We start from the raw sequence: 26517 nt of genomic DNA on the forward strand, positions 1-26517 counted from the left end.
CAGGTGCATGGGGAGAACAGTCCGTGATACCGGATCCTCCACCTGGGGAGCGACGGGAAAGGCGGGGCCTCGCCGGTGTACGGTGAAAGGAGGGCGGGGATGAAACGGGTGAGTGTTTATGAAACGCAGCTGAAGAACGGTTATGAAAGCATCCGTGTAGATCTGCATCTGTGGTCGGGAGAGCTTCGGGATCGATGACTCGGCTGCGAGTTGCTCCGCTACGCCCACGGACGGTGCTGGCTGACGATGCAGGTGAGTTGCGTGCATTGTTTTGTCTATTTCTACAACAACGCCACTATCACCAGCCGTGCAAACAGGATTCCATTGTCCCCCCCCCCCGCCCCTCCCCTCTGGTTTTGCTCCGTTTGGTTGACAAATGTGTTCCGATTACTTAGCAACCCGGGACAATGTCGCGTGCTGATTTCTCTCCATGTTAATCATCGCAGGTTTGATTCAGGCGGAGCCTGGGAGGTCTCGGGTGTCTCTCTCTCCAGCAGAGATTCAGCCAAAAGAGTTGGTCCAGTATTTCATCATGTGGGGGGGGGAGATAAAATAAATAAAAACAAGCCTAGAATTGCCTTTCAATTCATTTTTTGTGACATTTTGTTTATGCAGTCAAGAAGTTAAATCGAGGACGGGTACAGCTTGTAGAACGTCATCTGGGGGTGTCGGCTTAGATCCGCATCAGTGATTTCCTTTTTACCTTCAGGGTTAATCGGTGGAATGAGTAACGAGACGATATCCTAAGAGAGGGACACAAGCAGCCATTTCACTCCCGTGGTCTCCGGACGTCTCCTTTACATCATGGCCAAGGAAAGCCTCGAATCCGGTACGTCTCTTTTTGATCTCCATCCTCCATTTTTCCTTTTCACCTGCTGCTCCGTCACTTCTCACTGGGTTTAATGACACGGAGGCCAGCGACGTTCAGCGCCTCGGATTTGAAATGAAACATTCTTTTAACATTCATATCCATTCATAAGTATATATATATTTTTATATTTATATATATATAGTTATATATTTATATATATATATATATACAGTATGTATTTATATATGTATGTATATACATTTATATATATATACACTTAATCAGGTTAATCACAGGTTTCTGTGGATTAATCATGATTAATCACAGGCAAGAGCTCCGAGAAGAGTTGTTGACGGAAAAAATGCGTAAAAAAACAAAAACTAATTAATCCTGTAATTTAATTAACTGAGTTAACGCGTTATTTTTCACAGCACTAATATACACACATATATATATATACAGGACTGTCTCAGAAAATTAGAATATTGTGATAAAGTTCTTTATTTTCTGTAATGCAATTAAAAAAACAAATGTCATGCATTCTGGATTCATTACAAATCAACTGAAATATTGCAAGCCTTTTATTCTTTTAATATTGCTGATTATGGCTTACAGCTTAAGAAAACTCTAAAATCATATCTCATAAAATTTTAATATTTCCTCAGACCAAGTAAAAAAAAAAGATTTATAACAGCTGAGTGTTTGTCAAGGCTCAGGAAACCCTTGCAGGTGTTTGAGTTAATTAGACAATTCAAGTGATTTGTTTAATACCCTACTAGTATACTTTTTCATGATATTCTAATATTTAGAGATAGGATATTTGAGTTTTCTTAAGCTGTAAGCCATAATCAGCAATATTAAAAGAATAAAAGGCTTGCAATATTTCAGTTGATTTGTAATGAATCCAGAATGCATGACATTTTTGTTTTTTTAATTGCATTACAGAAAATGAAGAACTTCATCACAATATTCTAATTTTCTGAGACAGTCCTGTATGTGTGTATATATAAATGTATGTGTATTTATATATATACAGTATATATATATGTGTGTATATATATACACACATATACACTGCCGTTCAAAAGTTTGGGGTCACTTAGAAATGTCTTTATTTTTCAAAGAAAAGCACTGTTTTTTCAATAAAGATAACATTAATCAAAAATACACTCTACATTGTTAATGTGGTCAATGACTATTCTAGGTGGAAACGTCTGGTTTCTAATGAAATATCTCCATAGGTGTATAGAGGCCCATTTCCATCAACGATCACTCCAGTGTTCTAATGGTACATTGTGTTTGCTAATCGCCTTAGAAGACTAATGTCTGATTAGAAAACCCTTGTGCAATTATGTTAGCACAGCTAAAAACAGTTATGCTGGTGATATAAGCTATACAACTCGCCTTCCTTTGAGCTTGAAGTTTGAAGAACAAAATTAATACTTCAAATATTAATCATTATTTCTAACCTTGTCAATGTCTTGACTATATTTTCTATTCAATTTTCAATTCATTTGATAAATAAAAGTGAGTTTTCATGGAAGACACAAAATTGTCTGGATGACCCCAAACTTTTGAACGGTAGTGTATATATATATGTATATATAGGCGGCAGCAGCTGGTATGTGATCTTTAATGTTTCTTCAGCAGATGCCATTAGAGTTGTTTTTTGTCGTCCCGCCGTGTGTCCCGACAGGCCTCACATGGGAGGTGAGGGCGAACGGCCGTCACCACCACAAACACAAGCAGAAGAGGTCCTTCCTGTGCGCTCGCTGGGGGAGATACACGGTGAGTCACGCTCCTCCGTCCCGCCGCGCCGCCCAACGTAACACCTTGTTGTCGGCGTGCTGATGCACCGAGGAACGGGTTAATGTCCTAACGCCGTGTGTTTTCAACCCTCTGGTGCTCTTCTTCTTTTTTTTTCTCCCCGTGCCGGTTGCCAGGACAATGTGCTCCGCAGCCACAAGTACTCCCCCCTGACCTTCCTGCCCCTGACGCTGTTTGAACAGTTTCACCGAGTGGCCAATCTCTACTTCCTCCTCATGGTGGTGATGCAGGTCAGACCGAGTCTCCGCTGGGACTCGAGACGCGATATTATTATTATGATCTGGAGTGTACGTTTTGTTGACATTTTCTTTTGTGCAGACACGTCTGAAGTCATAGGAATGATGCTGATACGCTCCTTTAATTTTTGACCTACGTGTGCAGTTCTTTAAGATTAAATGTAGCGAACATCGTGGCGGGGTCATGAGCTAATTGTGGCTACAGCAACATTACCCTTTTCAGATTTTACTGAATATATTTGTTTTTATTATTTTCCGTTCAAAGAGAAAATAAGTCGACTCCAGATGCACCATATGTTCTCCTGCTCTTACCCCGGTGTGCTGAATGATTCACCACACTCATGTAGCCCATTGTTTATTATATCCGTCAGTCTGCCCCAGGGCAGCTGTGGCTACTGATGTAGCTTACCACCACTGGGATGACTGTGTGTGTGTGTGTGTGTGTATGACTACTGGACTCTGGACTCTGTAAAGCGACTTCGGGTGACTTGAGAAGCGCTATAAAAAATAAATGATTATTATTATTATTAGTATCCATATGCAACGCCCCCCCCCCCCCCCCAAAAAGGTGTGCAGATACTCCGACACGTGCCCACAACTAATCTGTAAAAAGAAGAACAACTTCAGGAACTTTTAAACAAAGTAGACGTGATGTTTTTCCAGAGCGTCAGCACTGGTGGTGCGGCTAAATCCAAAAGCATCAGGAGAGCTGAGCGTATGAAACGTCATCCAAGGGTTTTATATAGTCTTTAACATTTAATAATTAATGTGTTTAAACAAAAATGATTTTCAAATTGAAAATGTAGGTTCCCTTGCGTTGGTTGAAAGATGTGTGGACTGTGAAAACAAGAGTTTGTTTTCCTTACCTTACCTGGGGAAGTCTTTTCTTTCCCACTTGTATATATATACATATATTTCTTAGCGAAGAGAAACACAAAACTAAGAAAACATCGGCGAATCCCAAAAAATCTATGTGTTTAAAAACAAATCGTGGATACGAACAAAAATAAGAGGAGATAGTTGTTCTTATATTGCTTCTACCTGGAGGAAGACCATGACCTGCTCTACCTAGAGATGTGGGGGAGGGGAATTCACCTCCACTAAAAAGTTACTGAACAGGATGACTTCTTCTTTCATCCCTTCATCCTGACATCATCAGTTCCACTAGTGCAGTTTGACAAAACTCTAAGTCACGGTCCACTTGCTGTCTTTTTCCAGAGTGTGTGTGTGTGTGTGTGTGTGTGTGTGTCACTTGTGGAAGGACTTTGTGTGTGCGTGTGTCAATTCTGGAAGGACTTTGTGTGTGTGTGTGTGTGTGTCACTTGTGGAAGGACTTTGTGTGTGTGTATGTGTGTGTGTCACTTGTGGAAGGACTTTGTGTGTGTGTGTGTGTGTGTGTGTCACTTGTGGAAGGACTTTGTGTGTGTGTGTGTGTCACTTGTGGAAGGACTTTGTGTGTGCGTGTTACTTGTGGAAGGACTCTGTGTGTGTGTGTGTCAATTGTGGAAGGACTTTGTGTGTGTGTGTGTGTCAATTGTGGAAGGACTTTGTGTGTGTGTGTGTGTCAATTGTGGAAGGACTTTGTGTGTGTGTGTATGTGTGTGTGTGTCACTTGTGGAAGGACTTTGTGTGTGTGTGTGTCACTTGTGGAAGGACTTTGTGTGTGTGTGTGTATGTGTGTGTGTCACTTGTGGAAGGACTTTGTGTTTGTGTGTGTTTGTATCACTTGTGGAAGGACTGTGTGTGTGTGTGTGTGTGTATGTGCATGTGCGTGTTACTTGTGGAAAGACTTTATGTGTGTGTGTGTTCATGCTTGTGTGTGGTTTCCAGTGTGTCCCTGCCATCTCAGCCATACCTTGGTACATCACCATCATCCCGCTGACCATTGTACTCTCTGTGAGAGGGATCAAAGACCTCGCCACTGACATGGTGAGACCACCACTCTCTCTCTCTCTCTCTCTCTCTCCCCCCCCCCCCTTTTCTTCTCTCTCACCCTGGTGGTGCCACCCCCTCAGCGATCTGATCTTAAACACACACAAAGATAGACGAGCGTCCTCGCGCGTGCACACATGCACCGGGGCACTTAAGAAGCGTTGCCACCCTCCTCCCTCCTTCGTCATCCGCATTGACTCCCTGTCCTCTCTTCATTGACAAAACCAGTCATCCCAGTCGCATTAATTTCCCTCCCATCATTAAAGCTTTTTCCTTTTTTAAATGCAGGCGTGATGTTTTGCATGGCGAGTTCTCTGGTTAAGTGCATCGCTGAGTTACGGTCGTTAACAGCTCTGGGTGAAGCGCTTGCTTGACCCCTCTCCATTGACTAATCATTTAGTGGAGGGTGTAAATCTCCCAGCTGGTGTCACTGTGGAGCCCCGTAATGGCGGTCCTCCTTTCTCCCGTTCAACCTTTCCCGGCCCACCCTCGCTCCCTCTCGCACGCTCCCTGTCCATCACTCTTTCCCTCCATCCTTCACACTCCTCAGTCATATCTCCGTCTCTCTCTCTCTTTCCATCTCTGGTCCAGGCGAGGAGACGCAGCGACGCCGACGTTAACTCCCGACCCTGTGACGTACTCGTCTCCCAGAGGTGAGGACAAAGACGGTTTGTTATTCTCCCAGGACTTCCCGTTCGAAGCGGCCCTCTAATGAAGTGTGAATGAGTGAATCCCTCGATGGTCCCTCTGTGCATTAGAGCGGGGACAAAACATTTTCCACACCTTTTTGAAAGACGCGAACTTTCACCAACCTCTTGGTGACATCTTCTCCTTTAGGCGACATGCTTTACCTTGTGAACTAAGACACCATGTAAAAAGATAATGTGTAGTAACTGCTTAAAAACTAATAACGCAGTTATAACATAGCATTACTACTTTTGTCACATATATTAAGAATAGACTGTGATATCGACACGTCATTGGTATCGGCAGATAAAGGCTTAAAAAAGTGATCTGCAAACAGTTGAAAGGTGCAAAAAGTCTCTAGTATAGAGGTACATTGGCTTGCAACTTGTGAAATGGGTCAAATTAGCCTCAGATGACCCTGTTTTCATGACCACATCATCCAAGCCTGTTAAAAATTCAATTTGGCAAAGTTGAAGTTAAAAGCATTTAATTTCATGTCTGCAATAATGCATTGAATCCACGACAGAAGAAACTAAATTCTGCATTTAGATGGAGGAAAAAAAAGTGTGTATATCAAAGTTTTGCATCCAAAAACAGAGTTCACTTCTAGAAGGAAGGAAAACATGTCTGTGTTCCTGAACTTTGTAATGTTTTAATATATAGGCCAGTTCTGCAATTGTTTTTGATACATGAGAACATTCGGAGAACATTCCTGATACATGAGAACATTCCTGATACAGGAGAACATTCCTGCCCAGCTATTAGACTTTACAAATCTCCTCTGGCCAAATCCACCTCAATTAAACATTAATAAACCATCATGTAATATGCCCTGCTATTTTATTGTATTGTATGTTTGTAACAATGTTTTGCTACTGCTTCAAGAAATTTCCCCCCATGGGGCTGAATAAATCAAATCTAATCTATTCAAAGTAAACCGTTTTGGGTTCGGGTATTTTCGTCTGTGATAGTGGATTTGCTTTACATGCATGTCTTTTAATATGAAATCTGGTAAAACTTCACTTCTTGTCTCAGTTTCTACAAAGGCCAGTGGAGGGATCTGCATGTGGGGGATGTGCTGCGGATCCACAAAGACCAAGTCATCCCCGTGAGACTATAAATTTATCAAAGACAGAAATCAACAGCCAAATAGAAAGTGTCTGAGTAATAATCGTTGCTCTAATAGAATTTGATTGCATGAATTACTTGTTAACCTGAAAAGCAAAGGAGTCTTTTCCTATATGGACGTTAAATGCTCCGCAGCTCTATTGTGATTGTCCAGTAACTTTAAGCGTAGTTTTATATTTTATTTGCCTGTTTCCTCTCTTTCCTCCCAGGCGGACCTTCTCCTCCTGTGCAGCTCAGAGCCTCACAGTCTGTGTTACGTGGAGACGGCAGATATCGACGGGTAAGAAACTCATCTGTTCTCTCAATCTACCTCAAATTCAACATTTAATTCATCATGTATCATATTTGTACTTTATGATTATACTAGTAAGGGCAGTAGTAGTAGTATATTATAACAAGCAAAAACAATTAAATTCTGAAACATCAAAAAGTATAGTGTAAAAAAATATGTATATATAAAGTATACTTTATCAAGATCTTAAGGCTCCTATTCTGTTGCCATGGGGACAACACACACCTGGTCACTTCTAAAGGTCTAAAATCATTTCTCTACTCTGGGACAACACATCAGAGGCTTGAGTCCCTTTGACCAATAAGATGTCTCTTTGTTTCCAGTTAGAACCAGTTTGAGAGGTGAAGGTGCCTTGTGGCTTATTGCAGAGTAAATACCTTCTAATGAGTCTATATTTAATAAATTAATTTATTTCACACTTCTAAACAGCAGATGTGGGACTCTAGTAAGTCCCAAGTCACTCTCCCTTCCTCTCGTGTAAAGCGAGAAGATACGGTATCAGTACCTGCCTAATATTGATATTATTGGCAAATATAACTAACCTGTTAACAAAGTATGACAATGACCACAGTTTGTATAATAACTCATATTCAGTTAAATAAATATATTTAAACAAACATCCCAGACTAGTCATTAAAACCATCATGTCTGAAGTCAAGTCACAAGTCTTTAACGTTCAAGTCAAGCATCAAGTCATTTGTTTCAGTCGAGTTGCAAGTCGCCGAAACTGACTCGAGTCCATATGTCGTCTAAATCATTCAGATTCTCAATCAAATAAATAAATATTAAAAAACCTCTGTGTATGTACCAACGGCATGTTTGTGACGAATGGATCGACTATTAAGTGTTAATATAATTTGTGCGTGCGGTCATTTTTAAAGTCTCTCTTATTACAGTGAGTAATAAGGACGAGACTCACTGTTCTGATTTGAATACTGGAGCGCTTCAAGGTTGCTTGTAGATAAATGAAACGCAGATCTATGGCTGCAGCGTTCCTCTCATGAAGTAGCGAGTGATGAAGAAGTGTTTAAAGGTAATGAGGAGTTTGAGGTTTCCGACCTATTACCGAGGCGTCGAGAGAGTGCTTTGCTTAAAAGCGCTAACGTGACCGAGGAGCTCGTCAACAATGGGGAAGGGGGGGAGGGGTGAGGAGAGAGAGAGGGGAGAGGGAGAGGGGGAGAGAGACAGATAGGGAGAGAGAGACAGAGAGAGAGGGAGAGGTAGCGGGAGGGAGAGAGAGGGAGACAGAGAAAAGGGGGAGAGAGGGAGAGGGAGAGAGATTTGGAAAACCTTTATTTACATTTTTGCAGAAGGCAATGCAATATAAAACCTCTCTGACGTGGGCAAAGAAGTCCTAAGGATGGTTTTACAGGTTTTTCGGGAAATTGACATCCTTTGATAAATGAATTTAAACATCTCATTTAATCCATCTTCTGTCATCTTTCTCCATAAATCTCAAAGAAAGCTTTCATGTCTGTGAAGCCACGGACAAAATTCCCACACGAGTGGACAATAAAAAAAAAATCCCCCCCCCCCCCCCCCCATAAAAATGTCTCTTCTATTCCAACAGAGAGACGGACCTCAAGTTCCGGCAGGCGCTCGGTGCGACGCACGATGAGCTGACCACTCGGCCCTCAGAGGAGACGCTCGCCGCCTTCGACGGTGAAGCCGCGTTCTTCTTATCGCGAAGGCCGAATCTGATGTGTTTTTAAAATAGAGCACGAAAAACAAAAAAAGATTTGTGCTGCCTCACTCGGCCCCGAAGCGAGAATAAATATAAACGCTCGCTTTACAGGTGTCGTTTTTTGCGAGGAGCCCAACAACCGCCTGTACGTCTTCAGAGGCCAGCTGCACTGGCGAGGAGAGCGTCTCCTGCTGGAGAACGACCACGTCCTCCTGAGAGGGATGGTCCTACGCAACACCGAGTTCGCCTACGGCATGGCCATATACACCGGTACGTGTAGCGGGGTTTCATTCGGTGTCGAGAAACCACATTTATTTTGAAATTCAATGCCCGAGAGTTGAAAAAGAAAGATTACAACAATGGGGTCAGCCTCTTTCTACGGGGCACAATGCTCCACAGAGGTGTGTGGTAACAGAAAACTAGAATGGGCACTCGGTAGAGCGCATACCTTCGCATATCACAAGATTGGGCATTGAATTATGAAAATTTTGACCCGATCGATCCCAAAATCTAATCAAATGGTCCCCGGATAATAACCAATCATCCCACCAAATTTCATGCGATTCAAGAGGTTTTGACCTTTTTACTTTGACGAATCCCAAAATCTAATCAAATGGTCCCCGAAATAACCAATCATACCAAATTTCATGCGATCAAAACATTACCTTCCGCATTTTCAATGTGAAGGTAACAATGTGTTTGTGTCCAGGCCACTGTTCCTCATTTCACCTTCTGCTGTGGCCTCCACTTGTTTCAATGACACATTTTATTATGTGGAATACATTACACTGCTAATTATGGACAGTACTTAACTCCTGCAGCTGTGTCTTAAATGTGGGTCTGTTAACATGTGGCAGATTACAGTCTCCTCCTGGCTTTTTAAGTGATCATTGATCGGAGATTACTGGACCAGGCGGAGGTGTCATGGATCCCACTGCTGTGACCCTTTTTCAGTTCTGGTAAAGCAGATCAATAGATCAAATTCTTCCAGAGATGGTTTTTTTCATAACGTTCATCAGAGACTGTCTCTCGGTGTGACCCCCGGTTGAGCCTTATTATAACTCTTGACCCCTCTCACACACGCTTTACATCATGCATGATCAAGGTTGATGTTGTTGTAGTGAGAGGAAGTTGGAGTCAGTTTCCGTCCTTGAGCCGGTTTGAAGATACGGGTCACACGCTCGGGCAAGTCGAGTTCCCACTAGCAACAATACGGGCGTAGCCTTCAGCGTCTGATGCCGACGTGCCGGGGGCAGCCGGTGGCGCCGGTGGACTCCAATATAAACCCATCAGCATCGTTATTAGACGGTCAGAGCAACTGACGTATGTGTAAAGACTTTCACAAGTCATGTGTTGAGTTATTTTAGTGTAACAATTATGTGTAACCCCAACTACGATCTTTTCCGAAACCTCACCAAGTAGCTCTGTTTGTAAGTCTTAAGTAAAGTGAAAACTAAGTAAAACTATTAGTTTATTACCTTCGCATTGAAAATGCGGAAGGTTATGTTTTGATCGCCGTGTATTTATTTATTTATTTGTATGCGTGTTACTCGCATAACTCAAAAAGTATTAAACCGAATCGCATGAAATTTGGTGGGATGATTGGTTATTATCCGGGGACCATTTGTTTAGATTTTGGGAGCGACCGGGTCAAAGGTCAAGGTCAAGGCCATGAAAAGGTCAACATCTTCTTTTTACCACAGCTCGGTCAATTTCTATCCAATTGGCATGCAATTAATGCCAACATGTTCATTCAATGCCCAATCTTGTGATATGCGAAGGTATGCGCTCTACCGAGTGCCCGTTCTAGTTTATTTTGAAAAGCGACTGAGTGGAACCTTTACATTTCTTGAGAACACGGAGGTCTACTTTTTTAAGACGGACTCTCGAGGGGTGTTTGGGACGTCACAGTTTGGCGTGTCTGCATGTGAGTGAGAATTTGTTGTCTAGGTTTGTCTATGAAAGACTGAGAACACACAATGTGATGCTTTTTTAATCCCCGCGAGGGAAAATCTCTCCGACCTCCGAGCAGCCCGGGTCAAACAACCTGCAGGAACTGGTAGGGATGCAACATCTTGCTCAAGGGCCCGTCAGGAGAGGATCACTGACAACAAGGGCGTGAAGCTTCCCCCTGCGGCTGCGGCCTCACCGTAGCGCCTCTTAATCGCTGTCTGCTCTGTGCCAGGTGCCGACACCAAGATCATGAAGAACTGCGGGAAACTGAGAGTGAAGAGGACTCGAACGGAGAAAGTGTTCAACAGAGTGGTGACCGGGGTGAGTGGGGTGAAGGGCGGGCGGGCGACGAGCACGAGGCAACTCGCCGACTGTGTGTGTGTGTGTGTGTGTGTGTGTGGATCTGTAGATCGTCCTGTGCGTGCTGCTCACAGCTCTGCTCCTCGCCATCGGCGCTGGCGTGTTCTCTCGTTGGGTCGTGAGCCACGCGGGGGCTCTTTCCCCTCTGGTGGTTGACGGCAACCCCAGCTACACCGGGTTCCTCATCTTCTGGAGCTACATCATCCTGCTCAGCCCGGCCATGCCCATTGCTCTCTACATCTCGTGAGTGCCGTCGACAACACTGCACCCCCATTTGAGGGAAGAGAGTCGGTCTGAAACGGACCTGTGTGTGTGTGTGTGTGTGTGTGTGTGTGTGTCCACAGGTTCGAGGTGATCCACTCGGTCCACAGCCTGTTCATCGGCTGGGACACGGAGATGTATTGGCAGCCGGCGGACAGACCGGCGCAGGCCAGGAATACATCACTGAACGAGGAGCTGGGCCAGGTGGGATACCTGCTGAGCGACAAGACCGGGACCCTCACACAGAACCGCCTGCTCTTCAGACAATGCTGCATAGCAGGGGAGGTGTATGGTAAAATCTCAACTGGAACCAAACAATCTTATTTTCTATAGAAATAGCTCGAAATGTATTTTCCAACCGCCCATTCTTTAACAACTTGAACAAGTAAATTGTATTTGACACTTTTTAACAGGATTCACATCCAAACGATGAATTCAACACGCTCTCCAAATGCATGTTCACAGGACCTAGAGGGATTGTTGTCCAAAGACAACGTATTACCCAGAGATGGCAGGGGATAATTAGAGTACCAGCGGGCGATCATTAGCTCATACATCCCTACTTTAGGAAATCTAAACTATCCCTTGAAGTACTCGTGTCGATCATAAAATGATGACAAAAAAGGGATTATTTCTCTTCCCTTTTTGTAAACACGGGAAACTGATTTAAATGACTTTAATGATATACTTTCTTACGGATACATTTTTCATAATGACCAGAGAGCCAAGTTTTGTTGCCGGGTCACAGCGGAGCAAAGATCCCACTGGGGAGCCGGCTTCATATAGAGAGATAGAGAGAGAGAGAGAGAGATCCAACAGACACGAGTCCATCTACTAAATATTTAACAGCGACTCTGCCCACTGAAGACTAACTGTATGTTACGACCTCAGACACTTAGGAAGTAGGACCCAATTGCACGACCCGGGAGACAGAGATAAAGTATTTGTAAGTACTTTATTTTTTCGGTTCGCAGTAAACAAATGAAAGCGTCACGTAGTGAGGGATCAAAAACTTTTCAAAAGGCATAATAACACCGACCGCATGGCAAAAGACCCACCAGACGAACTAAGGAACACTGGGGGGACACAGATTTTAAGCACACAGGACAGGACAAGGTGGACCAACTGGGGAGCAGCTGAGACAGGAGGGATAGGAGGCAGGTGTGACAGGTGAAACAAAATCAGGAAGCCTGCCTGGAATGAAAGAAAGCAGCATAAATGACCTGAACCTCTCTAGGTCCATCTAGGCAACACTCCTGATGGCTCAGGCTGGCCTGGCTCTGACTGCCCAGGCTGGTCGAAAATAGTGGATAAGAGTCTTGTCTACGATAAATGAAGCAGTATCCCTCAGGCTAGTTCAGGAACCCGCCCTTTCTGGTAGAATTGCTTATTTTCCCCACCTACGGACCTCCAGTAGCCGCGGACCGTGAACTTTTGAGCCTTCAAAGAACTGGGGAGAGGGGCTGATGGAGGGGCAACAGGACACCTCTCACTCTCTCTTCTTCGGGAGCTGTGCCGTTGGCGCGTGCAAACTGGCACCTCGCGCTGGACTCGACGGAGGGCGACAGTGGATGATGACTCCATTGAGCGGACCCACAAATCTTGAGCGGGAGTTGTGAGTTGCTTTGGGTGTGTACAAACCTTGGACTGCCAAACCTTGGGAAGCTCCTGATAGTCTGGTCATCCAGGCGAGGGCCGGAGACGTCTTCACAGCCTTCATCGAGACTGAACTGGAGAAGAGACTGCCTGAGCAGCGTCATGGAATGCTCTGGTGGCACCTGTAATGGTCTCAAAGGCTGGAAACCATTGACAGGGATGAATGGAGAGAGGAGTAGGCTGGAAGAGCTGATGGATGGGGAATGGGGCAACCAGGCGCCGTGGGAAATCCGTGGTGGTGTGTCTCGACCCATGAGGAACGAGCGTCAATGTCTCTGGTTCTTCGAGGTTCTCGCCGGCGTAGTCTCTAGTTCTTGTCCAGGATGACGACATGACATTTGACTGAGGTGGCATCCATGATGACAGTGTGACAGTGGCACCTGGGGGTGTAAGAAGGTCGGAAAAAATTATGTCAATGAGAGAAACAATGTCATTAGGAATCCATGGATCCAGACTGCGTATGACGGCATCATCGCGGTGACTCTTTCTGGATGGAGCGGTGAAATGGGATGAAGTGAGCTCTCTTGAAATCGAAAAACCACTCTTGCCTCATGAATCTTGCCTCTCTGGATGAGGGAAATCCATGTGAAAAATCCATCGAAATGTGGTCACAAGGGGACTCGGGATCAGCGCTGGAGGCCTTACATCACCCCTCTTTAGAGATGAGGCTCTACGACACAATGGACAACGCGCATACACGGCCACATTTTTCTCATGGATGGGCCTCTACCGTTGTTGAGAAATTTGCTACTATCCTTGCCTATCCATCGGGTTTCTCGGATGATGAGGAGGCGAGTGGGATAGGTGAGAGTGAAAGAGGAACAAGAAGAGCCCCAGACTCTTTGGGACACTCGTAGCAAGACATTGCTGGTATTGACATTACATTCGGCTCTTTCTGACTCCACTTGCCAGGCTCCTTTAAGAAGTTGGATGGTCTGGCAGGAACGGGGGCCTGCAAAGACTGGGTGGTAGCGTTCGGTTTTGAAGACAGAGCAAGTTTCGAAAAGAGAGGGGTTTTTGATAGTGAAAGAGAGTGTGAAGTTGAGACTACTAAAGAAAAGTGTAGCTGGCTCTATATTCAGTGCTATATCCTAGATTCTTTCTTATATTCTAGATTCTGCAACTTCTAGCCAGACTAAACATTTGAGGTCCACCTCAAAGCCATCGCTGCTCCCAGCCATAGCCAGGCTTCTCATTCTTCCAACTCCCGCGAGCTAACTTCATGTTGTCTTCTGCAGAACGTTGAGACAGTACTCCTCCAATTCCCTTGGAAGCATCCACCTCGACCCATAACTGGCGCTGGGGGAGGATGGGAATGGTGAGAGTATAGAACTGATCATCTCTGCTGAGTTTGAAAGCAAGATCCACCTGGGGGCACGGGGTGAAAACTTAGAACAGAGAGAGGCAGAGGAGCAACAAGCATAGCAACAAAATAAACCAAACTATAATCCTAGTTAGCAAGAAGCTACTGCTGAACCTTTCCCTGGAGGAGTCTGGGGGGTGGTGTACTGCACTGACTGTTCGCAGGATCCATTTGGATGTATTTGGATGAGACCTATGTATGGAAAAGACACCTCTTCTTGACATGGCCTCTTCTGTGTGGAACTTCTGCCTGCTTTAATGACATAGTTTACATTGACTTAGCAAAGGGGGTTAACATGTATTGTTAGCGGGGAGAAAAATCACTGTCAAATCTAAGAGAACATATAACTCTTCACATTCATTCAAAAAAATATTCAGAATTCAAGCAAAAAAAAGCTTATTAAAGCTTGTTGCACAGTCAAAACAATGCACTAGTAGTAACCCATGAGTGTTGAATCCAGTCTTCCACCTTCCCTCCCCTTCTGTTTTATTCTAACCAAGTGATTCTTATTTCTTGAAAGCACTTGATCTTCTCCGCTTTGAGCAAGTCAAAAGCAGATGACATGAGAGGCCAGGATTCTTCAACAGGTCGAGGAGGAAGTCTGAAACTTGCTTGTCACCAGCCTCTTTGACTGGTGAGCGATCTTTTTCCTCGGCCGGGCGGCGAGTTGATGACCCTGGCCGTAGAAAAAGAAAACAGCTCGTGCCGTGACTCTGCCTCCTCTCCAGCCTGGAAAGCTCTTCTTCCTCCTGGCGGTTCACGTGGTTCGAAGTGTGTAGTCCTCTGATGGGTCCAAAGGTCCTGAGAAATCTCTGGCGCCGCTGGCGCGACGGCGGAGGCTGATTCTGGGCTCATGAATCTCCACACTCCCTCTCTTTCCTTCCCTCTCTCTTCCCGGGGAGGGCTTCAGCGATGGATGATCCAGATGAGGATTCCGTCCAGTCCGTGGTCCCAGTGAGCCCAGGTTGTCAGTTCCATCGCGAAAGCATCATGTGAAGGGCAACATTCCATCCAACATCCGCTCCTTCGATCCCTGCTGCTGCATAATATGGCACCTCATGGCATGAGCTGTTGAGCTGAAACAGTCTTCTGGTCTTTGAAACAGGAGTCAGGAAAACGTAGCAGTATGAAAATGTGACTTCTATCGCTAGTAAGTATAGGGGATTAATGGGAATTCATTCTCTCTAGACCTACCTGCAGTAGCCCAGGCAGAGGCTGCAGCAATCGCCTTTACCATGCTCAGAACATCTGTGTAGATAATTCTTCCGAACCGGCCTGGCCTCTCCTCTCAGCATTTGTATTTCGGCTTGTCCAGTCTTTCCTTGCTGAAATGATGAAAACTGTACCGACAGTACCGCGTGCCGAAGCGCGTAAGGTCGGCAGCTGGGTCTCGGTCTGCCATAGTATTATTCTGGTTCTATACGACCTCAGACGCATAGGACCCAATTACACCAGAGACCGGAGACAAAGTACTTTAATTTTTCTTTTTCGTCGGTTAACAAACAAAAAAATAAGCGCTCAAGTCAAAACTTTTCAAGAGCAAAACCCGACCTCTCTAGCATATCTGTCGGTGCACAACACTGTAATTGATAGCTTGTCAGAATCACCACACGTCTGAACCTCTTCCTGGTTCAGCACACATGTCTGTTTTTTTTCTTTTTCTTTTCTTTTAGTTTGCAGAAGTTAATCATGTAATTTAACTCTGTTTCAAACACTTTTTCTTATAAAATCTGATAATTTCTTGAATTTCACAGGCGATTCATCAGTCAGGGCAGAGGACGTAGAGGTACGCCGACTCTCAAATCTGCATCTTTTGAACTGGAAGTTGTTCTTTGCTTCTCCTTTACACATTTCAATTTAATTCAAAAGTATTCTCCAATCTTTCTTCACGGTGACTCCTTTCTCCTCTACGTGCCTGGTTTTTACGCCATTTGTTCGAAAAAGATTCTCGATTCAACACTTACCCCGATTCAAAATCAATTCTCGATGGAAAACTGTCTCCCTGAATTCCCAAATGTTAGAAAATGTAGGTTTTGTCAACCCTCTGATTATAATGAATACTTTCGAAGTGAGAGGATCACAAATATCAACATGAAGGTGGAACATTTAGTGAAAGAACCGGAAACATTGGGGCGATCTCTGACGCTAAAATCTGAGCGCCGTTCCAAGACGCCGAGACAAATAAACAGTGAGGAAGAATATTGAAACTTGAAGAAACAAGCTGTGGAGCGATTACAAATCGTCGAAGATAAGAATCAAGGTGTCCTCCCTCCGTAGTTGCAGCTCTGTGTAACACCAGTGCACAGCAACATTTGGTCTTGTTCCCCTGTTTGTGTGCAGCCCATGGACTTGAGCTGGAATCCGTTCTCCCGCGGCGGGCTGTTCATGTCGGCTCCCAGCCTGCTGGAGAAGCTCAGAGGGCAGCAGTGTCCAATCAGCAGACAGTTCCTCAGAGCGCTGTGTCTGTGTCACACCGTCATGGCCGAGTGGAAAGAAGGTTCGTGGGAGAGCATCCACTCATCCTCCATCTGAGAAAAGTGTCAAACCTCAAGACGACACGGGTTTATATGTGGCTGCAGGAGTCAAGACATTCAACGTGGTTTAAAAAAATCTAATGCACAAGTTTATCTGCCGGGTTGATGACTCTGAAAATGAGATTATCATGTCTTTATCAGATATCAAATTCAGCACGACACGATACCAGTCCCAGCTGTAGAGACACTGGTACAGCTGTCTGTTTATAACACATGTGTAGTTCTTTGTTTGTTTTTTACTTGTGATTTTGTATGTATTTTATCATATTTTAATGTTTTGTACTATCTGGACCTTGAGTCTGTAATAAAAGTTTGATTGATTGATTGATCGATTGATTATATCCTGGTGGATTCTGTGTGGGATTTGTGCGTCTGCTGTGTATTTTTTCATTATAACAATGTCCAAACCTATGTCACTCACTTCTATAACTTGTTTACACCTGTTGCCTCCATCCCTCCAGAGGCTCCGGTTTACCAGGCCGCATCCCCAGATGAGGAAGCTCTCGTCGGTGCAGCCAGGGAGCTGGGCTGGGTCTTTCTCTCCAGGACGAGAGACTTTATCGTCGTCTCCGAGCTGGGCGTCACTCGCCAATATCAGCTGTTGGCGCTGCTGGACTTCACCAGCAAGAGAAGATGCATGTCTGTCCTGGGTGAGCGTCGCCCCTCTAAATACACACAAACTAACACATCTACAATCTCTTCTTATCTTTTATAATTGTACTTACGCTAAGTTCTCCCATGTCAACTGATCCAAACTGTTATGTTTATTTCTCTCCAGTGCGGGAGCCGGAGGGTGGGTTAAAGCTGTACTGCAAAGGGGCCGACATCGTGGTCCTGGAGAGACTCCAGAAGGACTCGCCACATCAGGAACGGATTGAGAGTGCCCTCGAGGTGAACTGGAGTTTCGACTGAACTATTAGTGTGTACTGTTGTTGAGACGACTTCTTATACCACACTATTCGTAACTTTTGGTTTCAGTTTTAGTGTTTAACCCTCCTATTACCTTTGGGGTCAACTTGACCCCATTCAATGTTTAACGTCTCTTAAAAAATGATTGACAGAATTTTTTTTGATTCATATTTCATGACTTTTCCTAATTTATTGGGGACAACTGGATAAACATAAAATTCGCGTGATGATATGTTTTCAATGTCCTGTATAATTTGACCCCAGGCTGTTTTTCACTGTGTAAAACATATAAGAAATATCAACTTTTTTATTTATTTAAAGGGCTATTTAGGTAGTCAACAAACAAACAAACATGCCTCACACTTAAACTTGGGAAACAATATTATTTCTAATAATTTTCTCTCGGTTTTAATTGCTGGGGTCAAATTGACCCCAGGGGTAAAATATGTTCGTAAATTTGAAGGTAACAGGAGGGTTAAATAATAAATAACGTGCAGCCTATCATAAAGTGTCAACGTATCTCCCGCCAGTTGTTTGCCCAGGCCTGTCTGCGGACTCTGTGCGTCGCGGTTCGATCCGTTCCCGAGGCATCGTGGGAGCAGTGGAGTAAAACTCTGGCCCGGGCTGCTGCCATGGCGACCGGTGACCGCGACGCACTGCTGGAAAAGCTGCACGATCAGATGGAGCGAGAGCTGCAGGTGGGGTGGCCCTCGATGTGACTTTGAAGTCTTAAAATCAAGCCTCGTGCTTTCTGTCCGTCCCCAAATGACGTTCTCATTTTAACTTTCCTTTGCTTCGCAGCTCATAGGGGTGACGGCGATCGAGGATCGGCTTCAACAGGGCGTTCCCGAGACGATCGCTCTGCTTCAACAGGCTGGCCTCAAAGTATGGGTACTGACTGGGGACAAAAAAGGTATTGCGACACACTGAGGCAGGAGATGGGAGCGGCGCCGCTGTGACTGCTGTGCTGCAGCTACACGTCTCACTGTGTGGTTTCTGGCTTCTCTTCATGCTTGCAGAGACTGCAGTGAATGTTGGATATTCTTGCAAGCTACTGGATCCTGACACCAGATTACTGGAATGGCAGGAGCTGAGGTTAGCAATGCTGCAAAAATGAAAAGAAAATAGACAAACACACACTCACGCACACGCTCCCACCAGCTCATTGATCTGTGTATGTTTGCCCCTGCAGACAGATTCTCCAGTCCCCAGACCCAGAGGTCAGTTTCTTCAAGGCCAGACAGACGGAGCTGTGGGCTGTAGACAAGCAGTCGGCTGGAGCCAAGACCGCCGTGGTCCTCACCGGACCTGAGCTGGTACACACTGGGCATACGGGCGAAGGGTTACTCAAATACTTTTCAAATGGCCAATTAGCTGTCTCACAATGGTTTTCATATGGCTCTGTATGATATAACACTGTGTTAATAATGTCAGACAATGGGAAAGGGACAATGGGAATTCAAAGCTTTAGTGCTGTTCACATTTTCATGGTGTATTGGCCACACAAAAAAAAAATTTAAACAACGTTTTTTCTTAAATCTGCAATAATAGTGGAATCCTCTATAGCGATCTCGTCTGTTTGATCCCTATAAAGGTTGATTATTACAACCAATCTGTTTTTCTTTTGCTTTATTTCTCATGCAGTTTACCATCTGATTGAGGTTTATTTATTTTTTACATAAATATATCATTTTTTAACAGACAGCTTTGCCATTTGCTGAATTTAATTCAATTCAATTCAGTTTATTTGTATAGCCCAATTTCACAAATTACAAATTTGTCTCTTTACTTTACAATCTGTACACATAGACATCCCTGCCCCAAAAACTCACATCGGACCAAAAAACTCCCAAATAACCCTTCAGGAAAAAAAAAAAAAACCTGGAGAGGAGAGAGAGAGGGAGATCAGGATGATCTCCTATGATGGACAGATGCAATGTGTGTGATGACAGATTTAGAGTTAATGAACTGTTTCACGATGCTGTACAGCAGTTTCAAACAACTCTTCAACCAAAGGGGCTTTTCCCAGTGTGCATTTTTATCATGGAGAGAAAAATACTTTATTTTTCCCCCGTCATGATTTCAATATACAGTAAAGTACACTTTTAAGCTGACTACTTGACAACTATAAGCAAATGTTTTCAACAACATAAGTATCGGAGTGATTCTGGTCCAAGCATTTAGATCAATATCAGCGGTTTCCACTGTATTTGATTTCTTTGGGCCACTTGGGGAAAAGAGCTGTAACACTGACTTTAACGGATATGGAAAACTGATCAGCAAACCATTGCATATTTAGACACCTGATAGATGGATAAATGGATAGATAGATGGATGGATGGATGGATGGATGGATAGATAAATACTAGGTGAGGACCCACGTTAGCATTATTTTGGAGTCTTATTTGAGCCTACCTCGTGGTTGCCAGTCCAATATTCACTCTTCTTTTAGCTCTGCTTTTGTCTCGACCAACTTCTGAGAACGTTATCTGGCAGATCTTTATGAAACCAAAACAATGAACTGAAACACGCTGAATACTCTAAATGGCTGAGAGGAACATCCGACCCATTGTTCCAATAACATATTGATTATAGCAGCTTTGATCCTGTCGGATCTAAAATTCCTTTAGATAGTTTTTCTTCCCTCTATGAGATGCTGAAGCTGTCTATTTGAAACCCAAAAGTAACGGTGCAGTCTCCTCCAAAAAGGGCCATTTATAAATATGAATAATCTAACCATGTCTGAGCTGTTGCCGGTGTTGTGCTCCAGGCAGAGTTTGACCAGAGACCCGACTGGGGGGCCTCGTTCATGAGCCTGGCCGAACAGTGCCAGTCGGTGCTTTGCTGTCGTGTCACACCTGGGCAGAAGGCTGACATCATCACGCTGGTGCGAAAACACACTCGCTCTGTCACCATGGCCATCGGGGACGGCGCCAATGATGTCAATATGATCAAGAGTAAGTCCGGTTGAATGAAAAGAGGACAGAAATGTGTGTTTTTGTTGTTGTGAATTTTTTTGCCAAATCTTCACAAATGTGCTCATTTTGCTTTCTTCAGATATGTTTTGACATGTTCTTCCTCTCACTGTTCCCCCCCCCCGACAACAGCGGCTCACATTGGTGTGGGACTAGCGGGAGTGGAGGGAGGTCAAGCCGTGCAGAACGCCGACTTTGCGTTGTCCCAGTTCAGGTTCCTGCAGCGGCTGCTGCTGGTCCACGGACGCTGGTCCTACCGGCGCATTTCCTTCTTCTTGCTCTACTTCCTGTTCAAGACCTGCGGCTTTGCTCTGGTGCACATCTGGTTCGGTTTCTTCAACGGCTTCAGTGCTCAGGTCAGACACACACGGATGAGACTTGAAGGGATCGTGAGGATAAAAAAAGAAAGAAAGAAGAAGCCGGTAGTCAAGTGGAAGGCGGTCGACACACACACCCGTAGTTTGGAGAAGCAGGCTGGAGGAGTGTTGGCACGAGATGTTACCCACCTGAAAGAAAGGCGGGTAAAAACTATGATTAGTTTTCAGTTACCAAATTTAGATCCACTGTCCATGTGTTTATGTTATTCTGCGACGTTGGTGAATCTTAAAGTAACCCTTTAACGCCCCCTCCTGCTTCTACAAACTGGGAGCCGCGACCACCGCCGTCCACCGTCGGTGATCCACTGATACCCATCCATTTAGAGTCGCATAATAAACTGAAGTTAAAGATTCTGCACTCGTTCCATGATGTGTATTTCTCTCCTGCAGTCTCTGTACGAGTCATGGTTCATCGCCCTCTACACCGTCTTCTACACAGCGGCCCCCATCATGTGCGTGGCCTTCTTTGAACAGGTGGGGCAGGCGAAGAGATGGAGGTTTTTGACTCAATGATCCCGTTTTGATGTTTCGTTATTGATATCTTTGTGTGTTTTTTTAGGACGTGAGCGCAGACAGCAGCCTGAAGTGGCCGCAGCTGTACAAGTGTGGACAGACGCAGGAGCTGTCCAGACCTCTCGTGCTGAGCGCGTCCCTCCTGTACGCCGTCTACACGTCGCTCGTGCTCTTCTTCATCCCCTTGGGAGTCTATTACGACACCGACTACGACTACCAGACCATGGCGGTCACCGTCGCCATGGCAGCCACGTTCACTGCCACCGCCGAGGTCAGCGTCACACTGAACCGCAGAAAGTCAAATTTTTTTATTTAAAAAAAATTCTCGTCCGAGAACAGAAGAGGATTGTTAGATATTATTAATATTAGTACACAATCCACCTGCTATACACCCTCAATGAATTTAACGATTGCTATTGCAATGGAATGTTATTGTACATTTACACTACACACATACACACACATTTCATTTTCATTTACACTACACACATACACATACTTTGCATTTTGCACACTGTCTATATTTAATATTTTTATATTTAATTTAATTTGTCATTAGTATTGTATTGTGTATTGTGTATGCATATATGTTGTATATATACATATATATTTTATTTTATATTTTACTTTGTATACTTCTTGTATTCATCTATATCTTTCATCCCTGTTTTTTATATTTTATTCTTGTGTGTTTAGTTTATTGGTGCTGCTACTGCTACGACAAATTTCCCCTTGGGGATTAATAAAGTATTTATCTATCTAGTAAAAAAGCTGTTCAAAAAATGTGTTCATTTTGAAATTATGGAATCTTAACTGCAGGAAAAAGAAAATTATTAAAAAATGATAATGAAAATAAAAGGATTTAAAATGAGTCTGAATTGAATAAGAGCCCACAGCACAGTTTATTAACCGGAACAATATATAATAGTTAATGTGGTGACCGGTAGAACTAATCAGGAGGCCAGCTGTGGGGCCTCTTTGGGAACCGAGGGCGAGGAGGTTTATCCAGAGTGTTTCCGTTTGTCTTTCAGATCGCGCTGCTGACCAGATACTGGACGAAGTTTCACGCGGCCTCTCTGTGTGTCTCTCTGCTGCTTTTCTTCATCTGTACCAGGATCACCCAAAGCACCTTCCTGTTTCAGAGATCACCCGCAGACTATTTCTTCATCGGTACATTTCTGCTCTCACGCCCACTCCATTCACTTCATTCGAGGGACGTCGCTCCCCTCCGAGTCCATTTAAACATCCATTACTGCGGCAACCGCTGCTCATGATTTCCCATGGAAGCAAAATAATATCAAAACAATTGTCGGAGAAGGAGGAGAAAAAAAAGATGACATACAATCAAAACACACGAGAAGAAATGTCAATTTGTAGTGATTTTTTTCAATGTTGATCCGATGATGTGCCGCCGGCCCCGGGAGCAGGTCTGATTGCCGTGTGTGTGCTTTTCATCAGGCGTGTCTGATAAGGCCTTCATCGATCCGCTCGTGTGGCTCGCCGCGCTGCTCGCCACTTGGACGGCCGTGTTGCCCCGTTCTGGCTCTCAATGTCATCCTCACCGTGCACGACAAGCACAAGGTGAGTCATCTGCAATGACGACGAGACGCTACGGTACAAAGAAATCACTGATCATTTTTGGGATATGCATTACCATATTCACTCCAGTGTCGTTTTACGGTCATAAATCTCCACCTCAGTAGCACTTACCTACAGCAGACTTTCCAGTCTCATTCCGATCTATATCCTGAAGGTTGTTACCGAGGCGATTGTTCATAAACCATCCATAGCCTGATTTATACATATTTGTAACATTTTAGTCCTAAAAGCATGGTGAACATTAATTTTTTTTAAATGGATGCTGACAGTATTTTCAGATTCATGGGGTGATGAAAAGAGATATTTAAAATTCTATCTGTAATAACCTTTGACTCTATGTCAACAAAACTTAATTAGTAAGTAATCAATGTAAGTAATCAACTGGAGATATTTTATAGTGATATCTTATTTGTTTGGCCTATTCATGTGTAGTGTCTCCCTTTTAAGACAGTCGGAAGAAAGAAAATGCATACTTTAAAACTAAAAATGGAAATATAAAAATGTAACACGTTAATGTAAAAAAAGAGATCCATTGAAATTGGTGGGACAATTACGCACACAGCAGAATCTCAGCCTTTCTCTCAAACTAATGAAGACGTTCACAGTTATAGTGTCAGTATATTTCTCTGTACTGATTGGCCAGTGTGCATCCTTCTGGCTTCTGAAAGGAAGATGTGCTGTTAGGGAGTTTAAAAACACAACAGTTTGTCTCGAGGCCCCCAAAATTATCCTGAATTGAATCGCCATTTTCTTCGCCGCCTACCTTATCCGAGTTGTTTTGAGTTATTGCGGTTCCATTCCTCTAAAAAAACAAAAGGCACCAGCTGTAAATGGTCACTCTCACCCGTCTGCGATGCAGGTCCACAGCGTGGCCCGGCAGCCGGTGGAGCTGAGGTCAAAGCTGAAGCGGGGGTCGTCCCTTCGCCGCTCCTCTTACGCCCTCTCTCAGGGGGGCGGGACCGGGCGCCTCATCACCTCGGGGACCCGCAGCACCGTGCCGACGGTGGACGAGAAAGTGACTGCAAGTAATCACTGACTCGCGAGTCCGAATGCACATAGAGAACAATAATCATGTGACAAATGGCAGATATCTGATAACATAGATTGTTGCTGCGACATAGAATTGAAAAGATGATTCGTCATGTATTTTTACTAACATGTTTTTAGAGGCATTACTTAGTTAACCTGCACTTATCTTTTGTATTGCTACTTTTTTAAATAAAGTAATTGATATACAAAATACAGTATGCACTATACATCTTGTTTATTGCCTTTTACATTGACGGTGTTCCTCTACATCAGGGGTGTCAAACTCATTTTGACTGCGGGCCACATTCGCATCATGGCCGCTTCGGCCGGTTGTAACAGAAGTATATAAACGTATAAACTACTCCCCAACATATTGTTAAATAACTCTCTTGTCTTTTAATTCTTGTTCATTTGAGTGTAGAAATATTGTACATAAAAAGAATTCTCGAATATTATAACATATATCCATTTCATTTGAAACCCTTCAAAATAAAAGCACGGGATATTTTTCATACATTTCTTGAAGAAAGGGTGATCGTATGTCTTTCAAGCCGTCGGGGGGCCACATGAAATGATGTGGCGGGCCAGATTCGGCCCGCGGGCCTTGTGTTTGACACCTGTGCTCTACATGAACGTCTCTGGTCTTTGTTGATTCCATCTGCCCGGGTCATGGGGTGGGGGGCGGGGGGGAATCACAATAAACCGACAGCACATCTTTTGTTTTACAATTGTTTTATTTGTTAATTTATTTCAAAACACGCAATTTTACCCATATTATCCTTTTAAGTTTTTATTTTTCTGCAACAGTTATTACTCAGATTTTTTTTCCCTTCACAAAAAGTCTCAACTGGAGTGAAACTAAAAGTCCTCCACAGGCTCTCCGGCTTCTGCAGTGGGAGGAGGGAAAAGAGGCTCTCTGACCAGACGGAGTGAGTGGGTTCATCCCTTGCTTCTGTGTCATTGGAGGTGTGTGTGTGTGTGTGCGTGGGAGACTACACCAGGGTATGTATGAATATGTACGTGTGTGTGTTAAGTGCAAGAGGTGGAATGTCCACATGGCCCGTAGAGCAGCCCAGAGAGCTCAACCTTGTCTCCCAGGTTCGGCAGCCAGATTGTCATACCTCTGATTTCATCTTTGGTTTCAGCAAACACTCTCAGAAGGCAGACTCACCCTCTCCAGCATGTGCCTGCCTGTCTGTCTGCGTCTTTGTCTGTGTGTGTGTGTGTGTCTGTCTGTCGGTCCGAGTGCAATATAAGCCACCGTCTCCAGACGACTTTGTAAACTTAGGTAAGTACAATGTAAGCGTCTTTGCATTGATTGTGGCCCTTCCTTGGCGCTGGGGACAAAGACAGTCGAACATCGTAGAACAATGGAGCCATGAGCAGGGGGGGGGGGGGGATCAGCTTGCGAAACATCAACATGGACTCCATTTTGACGTCAATGGCAGTGTGGGGCGTTCGTGTAAAAGCTGTGTGACATCAGTGTGGTGTGAAACCCCAGTCCACTCGCTACTGTACCCTGAGTGACTGGGGTTTTCTCTGGGGGGGGGGGGTCATGGAGGTCAGTAATGTCGAGGGGAGGGGGGTTGGGGTAGAGGGTTGTACACTCTGACCCAGCAGCAACGATTAAGATTGGGGGGGGTCAGGTGTTTGCATAGTTCTCTGTGCAAAAGCCACCAACCGGAGCCATTTTCTATTCCTCGCGGCTGGTTACATCATCGTTAGGTTAGCGGGAAGTGGTGTGGCGGCGGTGATGGGAAGCATGGGCTTGGCACCACAGCTCTTGTTCTTGACTCCTGCTGTGCACTACATGTTGGCAGTAGGGGGGGGGGTGAATTTGAAATGCTTCGGTTGTGTTGTGTAACCGAGTCGAGCTGGATGGGGATGGGGGGGGGGGCAGTCGTTTGGCAGTCGGGTCCTACAGCTCGTCACAGTTCAGAGAGCCTCTTTTCCCTGGATTTTGTTCTTCCGTCCTCCCCCCTTTCCTCCTCCCCACTGGCCTGCCCCTCTCTCTACCTTTGTTTTCTGTTTGTTCTTGTTTTGAAACTGATTGTCTTCTACCATCACAAAGACACTTGGTTCTGATTGATTCACAGGGAACAGAAGAGGGAGAGCACAGTGCGACTGGGGGTGTCTACACCAGTCCCATCGGCGACATTGGATCCCACAGTAAAATGACACGCACATTATACGCTGTTTGACAGTCAATGCTGGCGACATTTCGGGGGGGGGGTGGGGGGGGGATCATCAGTTGCCAAATGGTTACCGTGTGTCGGTTGGTCGGTCGGTCAGTAAGAAATGGTTTTTGAATATTTTTTTCCCGCATGACAAATATTGCAACCCATGGCAAAGGAACATAAAAAAAACACACACACAAAAATAAACACTTTG

At 44.5% G+C, this 26517-nt stretch overlaps 1 protein-coding gene across 1 annotated transcript; it reads left to right on the top strand.

Moving 5' to 3' along the window:
- The first annotated feature begins 102 nt into the window (after positions 1 to 102).
- On the top strand, positions 103 to 24341 carry atp8b3 (ATPase phospholipid transporting 8B3). The gene is made up of 30 exons (XM_056413945.1): positions 103 to 252; positions 447 to 513; positions 710 to 829; positions 2508 to 2599; positions 2755 to 2868; positions 4705 to 4803; positions 5398 to 5459; positions 6529 to 6601; positions 6831 to 6901; positions 8484 to 8575; positions 8709 to 8867; positions 10604 to 10656; positions 10752 to 10871; positions 10960 to 11153; positions 11255 to 11463; positions 15945 to 15976; positions 16531 to 16687; positions 17186 to 17374; positions 17503 to 17615; positions 18164 to 18331; positions 18435 to 18546; positions 18653 to 18728; positions 18826 to 18949; positions 20404 to 20590; positions 20741 to 20964; positions 21376 to 21459; positions 21545 to 21769; positions 22530 to 22668; positions 22957 to 23079; positions 23957 to 24341. Exons 3-30 carry the CDS (start codon positions 805 to 807, stop codon positions 24124 to 24126), a joined length of 3486 nt encoding a protein of 1161 aa, XP_056269920.1. The 5' UTR covers positions 103 to 252; positions 447 to 513; positions 710 to 804; the 3' UTR covers positions 24127 to 24341.
- Positions 24342 to 26517: the final 2176 nt, after the last annotated feature.

Source organism: Pseudoliparis swirei, chromosome 5 (genome assembly GCF_029220125.1).
Source record: "Pseudoliparis swirei isolate HS2019 ecotype Mariana Trench chromosome 5, NWPU_hadal_v1, whole genome shotgun sequence".
Taxonomy (NCBI): Eukaryota; Metazoa; Chordata; class Actinopteri; order Perciformes; family Liparidae; genus Pseudoliparis; species Pseudoliparis swirei.